General features: G+C 41.8%; 1 protein-coding gene across 11 annotated transcripts in view; it reads left to right on the top strand.

Annotated features, from left to right (window-relative positions):
- LOC122561155 (transducin-like enhancer protein 4) overlaps window positions 1–13,017 on the top strand; it is a 221,979-nt gene that overhangs the window by 110,870 nt on the left and 98,092 nt on the right. For 5 of the 11 annotated variants that reach the window (XM_043712657.2, XM_043712648.2, XM_043712664.2 and 2 more), the window contains one exon: window positions 7,194–7,229. The exons of the other annotated variants lie outside the window; for them this stretch is intronic. In XM_043712657.2, the coding sequence (XP_043568592.1) occupies window positions 7,194–7,229 (36 nt within the window). The remainder of the gene's footprint in view (window positions 1–7,193; window positions 7,230–13,017) is intronic. 11 annotated transcript variants of the gene reach the window in all.

The raw sequence follows: 13,017 nt of genomic DNA, 5'->3' as shown, positions 1-13,017 counted from the left end.
TGCCGTCACTAGCGGTGTTCCGCAAGGATCTGTTTTGGGACCATTGCTGTTTGTCATTTTTATAAATGACCAGGAGGAGGGGTTAGAAGGTTGGGTGAGCAAGTTTGTGGATGATACGAAAGTCGGAGGAGTTGTAGACAGTGAGGAAGGATGTGGCAGGTTACAGCGGGATATAGATAAGCTGCAGAACTGGGCAGAAAGGTGGCAAATGGAGTTCAATGTAGCTAAGTGTGAGGTGATTCACTTTGGTAAGAGTAATAAAAAGATGGGGTACTGGGCTAATGGACGGATACTTTGTAGTGTGGATGAGCAGAGGGATCTTGGTGTCCATGTACACAGATCTTTGAAAGTTACCACCCAGGTAAATAGTGCGGTGAAGAAGGCATATGGCGTACTGGCTTTTATTGGTAGAGGAATTGAGTTCCGGAGTACTGAGGTCATGTTGCAGTTGTATAAGACTCTGGTGCGGCCGCATCTGGAGTATTGTGTGCAGTTTTGGTCGCCATACTATAGGAAGGATGTGGAGGCACTGGAACGGGTGTGGAGGCACTGGAACGGGTGCAGAGGAGGTTACCAGGATTTTGCCTGGTATGGTAAAAAGATCGTATGAGGAAAGGCTGAGGCACTTGGGGTTGTTTTCATTGGAGAAAAGAAGGTTTAGGGGTGACTTGATAGAGGTGTACAAGATGATTAGGGGTTTAGATAGGGTCGACAGTGAGAATCTTTTTCCACGTATGGAGTCAGCTATTACAAGGGGGCATAGCTTTAAATTAAGGGGTGGTAGGTATAGGACAGATGTTAGGGGTAGGTTCTTTACTCAGCGAGTCGTGAGTTCATGGAATGCCCTGCCAGTAGCAGTGGTGGACTCTCCCTCATTATGGGCATTTAAGCCGGCATTGGATAGGCATATGGAGGATAGTGGGCTAATGTAGGTTAGGTGGGCTTGGATCGGCGCAACATCGAGGGCCGAAGGGCCTGTACTGCGCTGTATTCTTCTATGTTCTATGTTCTATGTTCTAATCCGGAGATTTATCCTCCGACCTCGATTTTTGAGGTCGTCGATATGGTCTCGCAAAGCCCACACCTCTCCCTCCAGCACCTGGATCCAACTGGATGAGGACTCCATCGCAGCGTCCGAGGCCTTTGTTTGACCCTCCACCTCCTCCAGCCTCTCCCTGAGGCCCTGGATCTCCTGCTTATGCTTCTGCAGCATGGATGCAATAGGTTGGACCTGGGCACGAATCTCCCCATGGATGTCCTCAAACGCAGCCCCAACTTTCAAGGTAAGTCTCTCCATTGCCGCAGCCAATTCCTGTGAGTCTGTTAGGTCCCGGGGGTTCAGGAGAGGCTGCTCCTGGTGTTGCTGCAGTTTCTGGTGTGATAGGTGCTGCAGGGGAGTGTCCTCCCTGCTGCTGTTTGCTCGCTCATTTTCCCTTTGGCATCCTTCCCACTCCCAAATATTAACAAATGTGCGTTCTGTAAGGTTTTAAACTAATAACTCCACCACATAAGTTGGCCAGGGATGGTAAAAAACACCAGTATTCCTTGGCTGTTAGGCAGAGCTGTCCACAGCAGTTCTACAGAATCACCGCCATCTTGCCAAGTTCACTTTGTCTTTGATACTGTATTCATCTCCCATCAAGGCTGATGCTCCACTACTCTCTCAATGCATGCAACATCTTCCCTCACACACTGTAACCACTTCCAACCCCTGACACCACTAACTCTGCATACCGTCAGTGTTGCTTGCCCACCTGCTTTCATCTCCGTGAAAATCTGCCTATGTTTTATTCCAGGCGAAAGCAGCCCACAGTTGGTCAGAGAGAGTCAAGACGGGTGGTGGGTTGCCTAACATTCAGCTCCTCACTCGTTATATAGAGTGCATCCACATTCTGATCACCCAAGTCACTGTCTGACTGTTTTCGATCCCCTGGGCTAGTACTGGGGCTGTATTTGGCTTACTGTGCTGGGAACCTTGAGCAAAGGCAATCCCCCTTGATTCAACTTAGGATTACTGACAGTCATAACAAGCTTACTTATTTGTCTGTGCGCTGAATGGCAAAGCAAGTCTGAAGCAATGTGAGCCTGGTATCCCTGACTGAGGGGGAAAAGTGCAAAGAGGGAAGATTTGATATATGTCATGAGGTTATCATGTCAGATGCCAGTGATCATGGATGTGGGATTTGAATGGCTGATGCTCTTGGAGTCTGCAAACATGGAGGTCACTCAGTGCAAGCATTGAGCTGAAGCTGCGAAGTACCTGCACTGATGTCCATGTCAACATTTTTGTGATGTTTAGATTGTTTGACAAGTTTCATAAAATAGAAAGCTGAATATTAATGAGGTAAGTTGGGTATCAACGAAGCACTTATCAAACAATAATCTTCCTTAATTTGCTACTCGCCCGACCCTAACAAGGTAGGTACCTTGTCACTGAAACTCATAAAAGATGGTGCAAATTGTTTCTGCCATTGAGATCAGCCTTAGCGGACTTCTCATCTAATTTTGCCAGATGCCTTACACAGCCTGCATTCCTCAGACTCTTGTTACGTTCCAACCATAGATTTTATTGGTGATTTCATCATATTGGTAAATTTGAATTTGGTGGTCAAATTGACTTTACTGTCTGCTTCTAATCATATTTACTTCACTGATGCAGTGATTGCTTATTTTTGCTTTTGAGTTTGTCACGTTGCATTTAATACAGAACTCCCATGTGGGTTTTTTTTGGCTATGATCACATATGTTTACGGTGAACCCACGAGTAAGAAAATTGTGTTTCCTGATTGACACAAAGTCCACTTTTGGCCTCTGGCCTTCATTTATTTTTAGTATAGTGAGATCTGTTTTTGCTGAAAATGTGTTGCTGGAAAAGCGCAGCAGGTCAGGCAGCATCCAGGGAACAGGAGAATCGACGTTTCGGGCATAAGCCCTTCTTCAGGCTTATGCCCGAAACGTCGATTCTCCTGTTCCTGGATGCTGCCTGACCTGCTGCGCTTTTCCAGCAACACATTTTCAGCTCTGATCTCCAGCATCTGCAGACCTCACTTTCTCCTCTGAGATCTGTTTTTGTCTTGAGAAGTAGGTTTCATTGTTACCAGTAAATTTACTGGTGATTTCCGACATATGATAGCTTTGTATGTTGTACATACTTCCCCAGCTTCCTCGGAGTTGCAGTAGATTACAGCAGATCTAAAGATTTTACTTTCATTTTTGGTCAAAAACAAAATTGATCCTCCTATTTCTAATAGACATTAAGAGGATCATAGAGTCCTATAACATGGATATGGCCGAACTCGTCTACGCTGACCAGGGGTCATAAATTGAACTAATTTCATTTGCCTGCATTTGACCCACATCCCTCTAAATATTTCCTATTCATGTACTTATCCAAATGTCTTTCAAATATTGTAATGTCACATCCTTTGGCAGCCCGTTCCATGTACGCTGCACTCTGTGTGAAAAAGTTGGCCCTTTAAGTCAGAGAGTCATGGAGTCATAGAGATGTACAGCACAGAAACAGACCCTTCGGTCCACTTGTCCATGCCGACCAGATAACAACCCAATCTAGTCCGACCTGCCAGCACCTGGCCCATATCTCTCCAAACCCTTCCTACAAATATACCCATCCAGATGCCTTTTAAATGTTGCAACTGTACTAGCCTCCACCAGTTCCTCTGGCAGCTCATTCCATACACGTACCTCCCTCTGTGTGGAAACATTGCCCCTTAGGTCTCTTCTATATCTTTCCCCTCTCACCCTAAACCTAGGCTGTCTAATTCTGGACTCCGCCACGACAGGGAAAATACTTTGTCTATTTATCCTGTCCATGCCCCTCATGATTTTATAAACCTCTATAAAGTCACCCCTCAGCCTCCAACACTTAAAGGAAAACAGCCCTAGTCTATTCAGCCTCTCCCTATAGCCTAAATCCTCCAACTCTGGCAACAGACTTGTAAATCTTTACTGAACCCTTTCAAGTTTCACAACATCCTTCTGATAGGAAGGAGACCAGAATTGCATGCAATATTCCAACAGTGGCCTAACCAATGTCCTGTACAGCCACAACATGACCTCCCAACCCCTGTATTCAATACTCTGACCAATAGAGGAAAGCATACCAAATGCCTTCTTCACTATCCTATCTACCTGCGACTCCATTTTCAAGGAGCTGTGAACCTGCACTCCAAGGTCTCTTTGTTCAGCAACACTCCCTAGGAACTTACCAATAAGTCCTGCCAAGATTTGCTTTCCCAAAATGCAGCACCTCACATTTATCTAAATTAAACTCCATCTGCCACTTCACAGCCCGTTGGCCCATCTGATCAAGATCCTGTTGTAGTCTGAGATAACCTTCTTCGCTGTGCACTACACCTCCAATTTTGGTGTTATCTCCAAACTTATTGACTGTAGCTCTTATGCACATGTCCAAATCATTTATATAAATGAAAAGTCCCTTTTAAATCTTTCCCCTTAAACCTAGTTTTAGACTTCCCTACCCAGGGAAAAGAAGCTGTGAAATCTTATGTGTCTATGGCAGTAATTCATGGTCCACATGTACATTAGAAGTATGTTTGTTTGTTTTCCAAGATGTAAGGCAAGGTGGCATACAAGAAAGGAGCCTGTGCTCCACCAATGATTTGCATCAATTGCACAGATTGTAGAAGCAAATTACTGCAGATGCTGGAATCTGAACTGAAAACAAAAAAAATACTGGAGATCACAGTGGATCAAGCAGCATCCATAGAGAGAAAGCAAGCTAATATTTTGACTCTGTATGACTCTTCATCCATCTAGACTCAAAATATTAGCTTGCTTTCTTTTCATGAATGTTGCCCAGCCCACTGCAATATCCAGCATTTTTGTTTTCATTGTACAGATTGATTTGCATGCCAGGACCAGACTGATCTGCCTTGTTTCTAGAAGTCAGTAGAAATACATGTCAATGCCCATAATCTTTATGATGCTTCTTCTCTCATATGAGAACAATTCTCAATTGTTGGGCAGTGTGAGGAAGGAAATCTTGTTGTCACCAGCTACTGAATACATTTGTTAAGCAGTTCAGATGCTTTGAAGTCGTTGACAAGAGAATTATGCAGAATTAATCAAAAGTGGCAGCAGCAAAGAAGAAAACAGAGCTATTATAATATCTAGAGTTATACTGTTCCTGACATTACACAGGGAAGAGTTCAGCACTAATACTAAGAATAAAACCAGCTATTGGAAAATGTAAAGTCGTCAAAAGAAAGTAACATTATAGACCAGCAATTTCATGTGATTGAAACAATGTTTGGCAATCTGCATGATAAATGAGTTTCCGTTTTTGCGAGACTTTTTTAACTTGCAATTTTTAACTAAAAAATTATTTAATTAGAAAGCTGTAGAAAGAAAGTTTAATAATTCACAGAAATGTCATTAAACTTAACAATGAAATTTTCCATGCTGAAGATTTAAGATAATTGGCAAAAGCAGCAGATGGAAAATTAGGACAATTTATTCATGCATTGTGTTATGATTTCAGTGCATTTTACAGCCTGAAAGCGGGTAAAAGCAGGTTCGGTACGAACTTTCAAAAGGAAATTGGATATAGTCTGAAGACATTTCATGGTGCATGGTGGAGCCAGCTCTCTGGATTCAAGTCCCAACTTAGGATTTGGTGCCCATAGAAAATATGTCATAATACGGCTGGAGAGATTGATTATCAATATATAAACCTTCCAATAAGTCTGTATTAGGTTCCCAAGCTTTTTCTTGATATTCTAAGTTAGTTGATTTTGTTTGGGAGATTGTGATTGACCTTTTGGCTAACGAAGGGGAAAAAAAAACTGACAGCCAGATCCCGAACGAGAGGAAGATTTGCTTTATCTGTGTTCTGTTGTACTTTACAATAACTTACCTTCTCTTGCTGTGTAGACCAGTGCATGAACAAGTATCACCTTGCAAATTTTCCAGGACCTATTTAACTAAACCTCAGAAAAACTCAGTAGAAGGGAGGAGTTCTAGGATGGGTGGTGCCATCAGCCGGAGACAACTAAAGGTTCTTGTCTGAAAGGTTCTCTAGGTATCATTCCTAATCTGGAGGAGCTTAAATATCTCTTTTATGGATCTGGCTGAACCAGACTTCTCATAACAGTTGCATCTGTTTGATACTGAGCTGAACTTCCTCTTTGTTACGAAATCATTTACATGCTGCTCTATCATAGCATCTTTCTCTGCTCTGTCTAAAGTCATTTGCTAAAGTTCTTATCCATGACTTTGTTGTCTCCAGACCAGACTATTCACGTGTTTTCCTGACACCCTCTCTTCTAGATTTCTGAAGCTCAGGCTGATCCAATATTATTAGTCTGTTTACATCTTAACTTGCACCAAATCACATTCACCTATTATCCCTGTCTTCACTGAGCTGTATGGGCTCCTGATCTAGCAAAACCTTGATCTTAAAATTCTCATCCTCATATTCAAATCCCTCCCTTGCCTCATGCCTTTCATGTTTCTGAAACTTTCTCTACTCCTGCCCCTCATCAAACCCTGTATTCCTCCAATTACAACCTCTATTGCACACCCATCCTTGCCTCACAGGTGATCTTGTGTCTTCAGCTATCTAGGTCCTAAACTCTGGAATTTCATCTCAAATTTCCTGCCTTTCTGTAAGACGCTAGTTGAAAACTAACTCATTGACCCAAGTTTCGGTCACACATTCTAATATTTATTTCTGTGGTTCACTGTCAATTTTTATAAATGCATTTTGATCACTCCTGTAAAGTGCTTTAAGGTGCTTCACTATGTTAAACGTGCTCTGTAAGTGCAAGTTGTTGTTATTGAGACTCACCAGTTAAAAAGACAAAATTGCTGGAGAAACTCAGTCAATCTGGCAACATCTGTGGAGAGAAAGCAGAGCTAATATTTCAAGCCCAGTAATCCTTCTTCAGAACGGTGCTAAATAAGGATCAAAGGACTCGAAACATCAACTCCTCTTCTTTCCACAGATGCTGCCAGACCTGCTGAATTTCTCTAGCATTTTCTGTTTTTGTTTCAGATTTCCAGCACCACAGTTTTTTATTTTATCTTATTTGGTTTGTTGAGGTAATGTTGAAATGAGCCAAAGTATTTTCTTAAAGTCTTTGAGAATTTTCAAAACCAGTATGAAGAAAATATTATCGTGCTTGGCATTAACTTTTTAATCTCTACCATAGCATACAGAGAAGAGAAGGTTTCAATGCTGGCTATTGGTGAGTTTGAGAAGTGTCAAAATGAAGATCTACCAATTGATCTCTTCAAATTAGCATACTGTGGTGTTTTATTTATGCTAGAGCATAGAAAATTACAATAAGCAACTGTGCCAACATTTTCTCATTATTTCTCTCTTGTTTGACTTTGCTTTTCATGCTTGATCTCTCTTTTGTGGCCACTTTCTCTTACACATGCACATGTGTTTTGCCTATGTTTGTCTCTTTCCTGCCATTCACCTTTTACTATTGTTTTAAGTCAGGAGACAAATTTTCTTTTTCATGGGTAGCCAATTAGGGAGATATACAGCTAACAAATTTGCTGCTGTGATGCTATTGAAAGTGTGTCAAAAATTGTATTAGTTTGAAGTGCTTCAAGTGAATTTATGGTAAGGTGAAAATGGTTTGTAGGAAATTGACAGTTTATGCAAACAATTAAGATTTAATTGAATGAGCAAATGAAGAGAAAGGAAATTCATCTTCCTCTTTCCTTTCCCATTCTTTTTCTACCTTTCTAGGAATGTAGAAGAAATACATAATACATAGAAAATTCACTGAAAAAGATTTCATATGAAAACAAAGTAACAGATCCATATCAGGCTGGGAAAGGGGAGATGAAAGGAGGGAGAAAAATTCATAGAAGTGCCCACTCTCTAACAGCTGTCACTTATTTCCATTTTCCACCTTTTCTCACAATCCTGCAATCCTTTCTTTTATTTAAGCATGTATCCAGTTCCCACTTGAGAATAATATGATCTTTTACTTGATAGTTAATTTCTCTTTCTTGCCTCTTTTTCGAAGCAGATTAACAAAGATGGCAGGTTGTTAATTATACTAGGAGAAAGTGAGGACTGCAGATGCTGGAGATCAGAGTCAAAAAGTGTGGCGCTGGAAAAGCACGGCAGGTCAGACAGCATCCGAGTAGCAGGGGCATAAGCCATTCCTGCTGTGCTTTTTGACTCTGTTAATTGTACTGATCAGGGAAGAACATGTTGTAATAGTAACAATGGAGGACGCATGAAAATATGACAAATTTGCAGAGTTTGCAAGCAGGACATGATTGGACCTGCTGAAAGAATTGAATGGCTACAGCATTTAAGAAGGATTGGATCTGGGAGATTTTCAATTCAGGGACACCAGTAAGAATTAGAATTTGAGTTTTGCAGGGTAAAGAGACTTAGTCTGTGACTATTGTGAAAGAAGTAGAAATATGCTTTGTCAATGAGACTGGGAAGACCGAAGTTTTTGAACTCTTGACAAGTTAGGAAACCCAGAAAATGTGGGATCATTGGGTTTCTTGGGACAGCTAGCATGAAGGTGAGTTGGGGGTGATGCCAGGAAAGTCTGGATTTGGTATCTCAATTCTCTATTTCAGCAGAGGGACATTTGGGGTTTGTATTTTTAGGAACCAGGCAGAATTTTGTCATTGAATTGATTCAGGCATCAGTCAGAAATGCCTGTAAACAATGTGATTGATCAGTTGGCAGGATTCCCCTGTGATTTTTGCCCCTCATAAATAAGCTGCCACTGGGTCAGCCTTCCAGAACAGGAGACCGTAGTGCCTACCCACTGAAGCTGTCAGCCCAATCAGATGACCAGTAGCTGCAGAGGTAGCTGAGGAGTAATGGCCACTGTTGAGGTGTACAGGGGCCCTTGACTTTGCACAGAGTCACAGAGTTGTACAGCACGAACAAACCCTTCAGTCCAACGAGTCCATGCCGAACATAATCCTAAACTAAACTAATCCCACCTTCCTGCTCGTGACCCATATCACTCCATAGAGTCATAGAGATGTACAGCATGGAAACAGACCCTTCGGTCCAACCTGTCCATGCCGACCAGATATCCCAACCCAATCTAGTCCCACCTGCCAGCACCCGGCCCATATCCCTTCAAACCCTTCCTATTCATATACCCATCCAAATGCCTCTTCAATGTTGCAATTGTACCAGCCTCCACCACATCCTCATGCAGCTCATTCCATACACATACCGCCATCTGCGTGAAAAAGTTGCCCCTTAGGTATATTTTATATCTTTCCCCTCTCACCCTAAACCTATGCCCTCTAGTTCTGGACTCCCCAATCCCAGGGAAAACACTTTGTCTATTTATCCTATCCATGCCCCTCATAATTTTGTAAACCTCTATAAGGTCACCCCTCAGCCTCCAATGCTCCTGGGAAAACAGCCCCAGCCTGTTCAGCCTCTCCCTATAGCTCAAATCCTCCAACCCTGACAACATCCTTGTAAATCTTTTCTGAACCCTTTCAAGTTTCACAACATCTTTCTGATAGGAAGGAGACCAGAATTGCATGCAATATTCCAACAGTGGCCTAACCAATGTCCTGTACAGCCGCAACATGACCTCCCAACTCCTGTACTCAATACTCTGGCCAATAAAGGAAAGCATACTAAATGCCTTCTTCACTATCCTATCTACCTGCGACTCCACTTTAAAGGAACTATGAATCTGCACTCCAAGGTCTCTTTGCTCAGCAACACTCCCGAGGACCTTACCATTAAGTGTATAAGTCCTGCTAAGATTTGCTTTCCCAAAATGCAGCACCTCGCATTTATCTGAATTAAACTCCATCTGCCACTTCTCAGCCCATTGGCCCATCTGGTCAAGATCCTGTTGTAATCTGAGGTAACCCTCTTCACTGTCCACTACACCTCCAATTTTGGTGTCATCTGCAAACTTACTAACTGTACCTCTTATGCTCGCATCCAAATCATTTATGTAAATCACAAAACGTAGAGGACCCAGCAGCACCTATCCTTGTGGCACTCCATTGGTCACAGCCCTCCAGTCTGAAAAACAACCCTCCACCACCACCCTTGTCTTCTACCTTTGAGCCAGTTCTGTATCCAAATGGCTAGTTCTCCCTGTATTCCATGAGATCTAACCTTGCTAATCAGTCTCTCATAGGGAACCTTGTCAAACGCCTTACTGAAGTCCATATAGATCACATCTACTGCTCTGCCCTCATCAATCTTCTTTGTTACTTCTTCAAAAAACTCAATCAAGTTTGTGAGACATAATTTCCCATGCACAAAGCCATGTTGACTATCCCTAATCAGTCCTTGCCTTTCCAAATACATGTGCATCCTGTCCCTCAGGATTCCATCCAACAACTTGCCCACCACTGAAGTTAGGCTCACTGGTCTATAGTTCCCTGGCTTGTCTTTACCGCCCTTCTTAAATAGTGGCACCACGTTTGCCAATGTCCAGTTTTCCGGTACCTCACCTGTGACTATCGATGATACAAATTATCTCAGTAAGAGGCCCAGCAATCACTCCTCTAGCTTCCCACAGAGTTCTCGGGTACACCTGATCAGGTCCTGGGGATTTATCCACCTTTAACCATTTCAAGACACCCAGCTCTTCCTCCTCTGTAATCTGGACATTTTGCATCTATTTCCCTACAGTCTATATCTTCCATATCCTTTTCCACAGTAAATACTAATGCAAAATATTCATTTAGTATCTCCCCCATTTTCTGTGGCTCCACACAAAGGCTGCCTTGCTGATCTTTGAGGGGCCCTATTCTCTCCCTAGTTACCCTTTTGTCCTTAATATATTTGTGAAAACCCTTTGGATTCTCCTTAATTCTATTTGCCAACGCTATCTCATGTCCCCTTTTTGCCCTCCTGATTTCCCTCTTAACTATACTCCTACTTCCTTTATACTCTTCTAAGGTTTCACTCGACCTTTCCTATTCATGTATTTATCCACGTATCTTTTAAATGTTGTAATTGTACCCGCATCCACCACTTCCTCAGGAAGTTCATTCCATGTGAACCACCCTCTGTGTAAAAAACATTTTCCCCTCATGTCTTTTTTAAATCTCTCTCCTCTCACCTTGAAAATATTCCTCCTAGTCTTGAAATCTCCCATCCTAGTGAAAAGACACCAGGTGAAGAAAGTTTTTTTAAAAAAAGTATTAAATCTGTCTTGTTGGAGGAAAACAACCCCTCTGACTGACTCTTTTTTTAAAGTCAGGAGAGCTTGCCTTCCCTGCCCTAGGCTGCCACTTTGTATATAAAACATTTCCCTAACCAACTCCCATCACTCCTTTTGGCTGTCAACAGTAAAAAAGTCCTCAATATTGCTTTAGAATATTTACGTTTGTTCCCTGTCTCCTTTGAGAGAAATGCCCAATGGTGGGACCATGTTACGGAACTGATCTGACATGACTTCTTCTAATTTTAACACCTCTCCCCTGCTTTCTCTGATTCCTCCTCCCAGGATTCTCCCAGATAATATTTCTTAAGCTCCAAAACATTTCACAGATCATATGCACATCCTGGCGTGGATTTGAACTCACAAGCCTCTGACCTTGGAGACTGACTACTAAGCCATCCAGATAATGTAACTGCCGGTGAAAGAGGGCCCACAAGAGCTGCTCAAGATGATAGAAAATGGTAGCTATAAAGAGCTTAAAACAATGCATTCACAACTGCACTGGAAGTTTAATCTGGAGCACACACAACACATATGGAGTTGTAGCTGAAGCAGGAGAACAGAAAATGCCTTATAAACAAATAGTGACTTGCTTGAGAATGGACAATGATTAAGTCTTATTGGAGAGCCATACGAAAGTAATGGAAAGGGGAGTAATGGAAAAATGCAATGACGGAGATTTATTCTGTGGACAAAGCTGCATTTGTTATAGGACTCGGCAGTTTTATGTTTATGCTTACCCTTTTTAGAGATTTCAGTGAGCATGCATTTCCAAAGTGCTATAGATTAGTGCTTTAGTTTTACAGTCTAAACATAAATTTTCCTTTGCTGCAGAACTCTTCCTTCCTTGCAGATGTGGCTTTATATTACAGTTATCTCTCTAGGAGTTCAGGAATGATAGTGTGATGCATCACTAACTCTGCTTCATGAATTCTGAAAACCATTTATCCTCAGTATAAGGAATACACAGATTTGGCTCTGAGAATTCTGCCTCCCCTAGTATATGTGTTAAAATGCTCACACTCGACAAACTTCTTTTTCTACCTGTGCTTGAATTTCTGAGTGAATGTCTGTTTCCTGACTCTCTACACCCCTAATGTGGAGACACATCACAAAATCACATTATAAGTAAGATAAGTATGGTCCTGGTGCTGGTCCTGTCATCCAAGGTTTGGACTTAGAATCCAGAGAAGTGAGTTCAAATGTCACCATGATTGCTTGGAGAATTTGAATTCAGTTTATTTTTAAGAAGTCTGAAATAAAAAAAGATGGACTTCGTATGCTAACTCTGAAGATGTCAGATTGTCCCTAAAAGATCACCTGGCTCACAATGACAATAATATTTAAAGAGGTGGTGCACTACTGTCTCCTGGAGGGAAATTAGGAATGGACAAAAAAAATTGCGCTTGCCAATGACATTTTTATGCAAAGAATTACTTTTATAAAAATAAACTCCTTTATGAATGGAAACCTGGTGAGACCTGTTTATGAAACTAATCCCCCACCAACATGGTTGGTTCTTAACTGTCCTCTGAAGTGGCCTAGCAAGCCATTCAGTTGTATCAGATGGTACCACCTCTTTCTCAGGGCAGCTGGAAATGAACAATAACTACCAGCCTTGTCAGTGATATCCACATTTTGATTTTAGCAAGATTGAATAGAAGGTTCTAATGATTCATAAAATCATATTTAGCACTGGAACTAAGCACTTTGAATGGTAGTGATCAGAATAGAAATGTCAGAGTTATACTGACATCCACTCGTCAAGAAACCAATTAGATTCTAAAATAGTTCTAGCAATTGCACAGGAATTTGATTTCAATGTAGC

Source organism: Chiloscyllium plagiosum, unplaced genomic scaffold (assembly GCF_037043375.1).
Source record: "Chiloscyllium plagiosum isolate Xiang-an unplaced genomic scaffold, Cpla_swu_hap1 HiC_scaffold_2, whole genome shotgun sequence".
In the NCBI taxonomy this organism is placed as follows: Eukaryota; Metazoa; Chordata; class Chondrichthyes; order Orectolobiformes; family Hemiscylliidae; genus Chiloscyllium; species Chiloscyllium plagiosum.
Note: the sequence above shows the minus strand (reverse complement) of the source record. Positions and strands in the feature narration are given on the sequence as shown.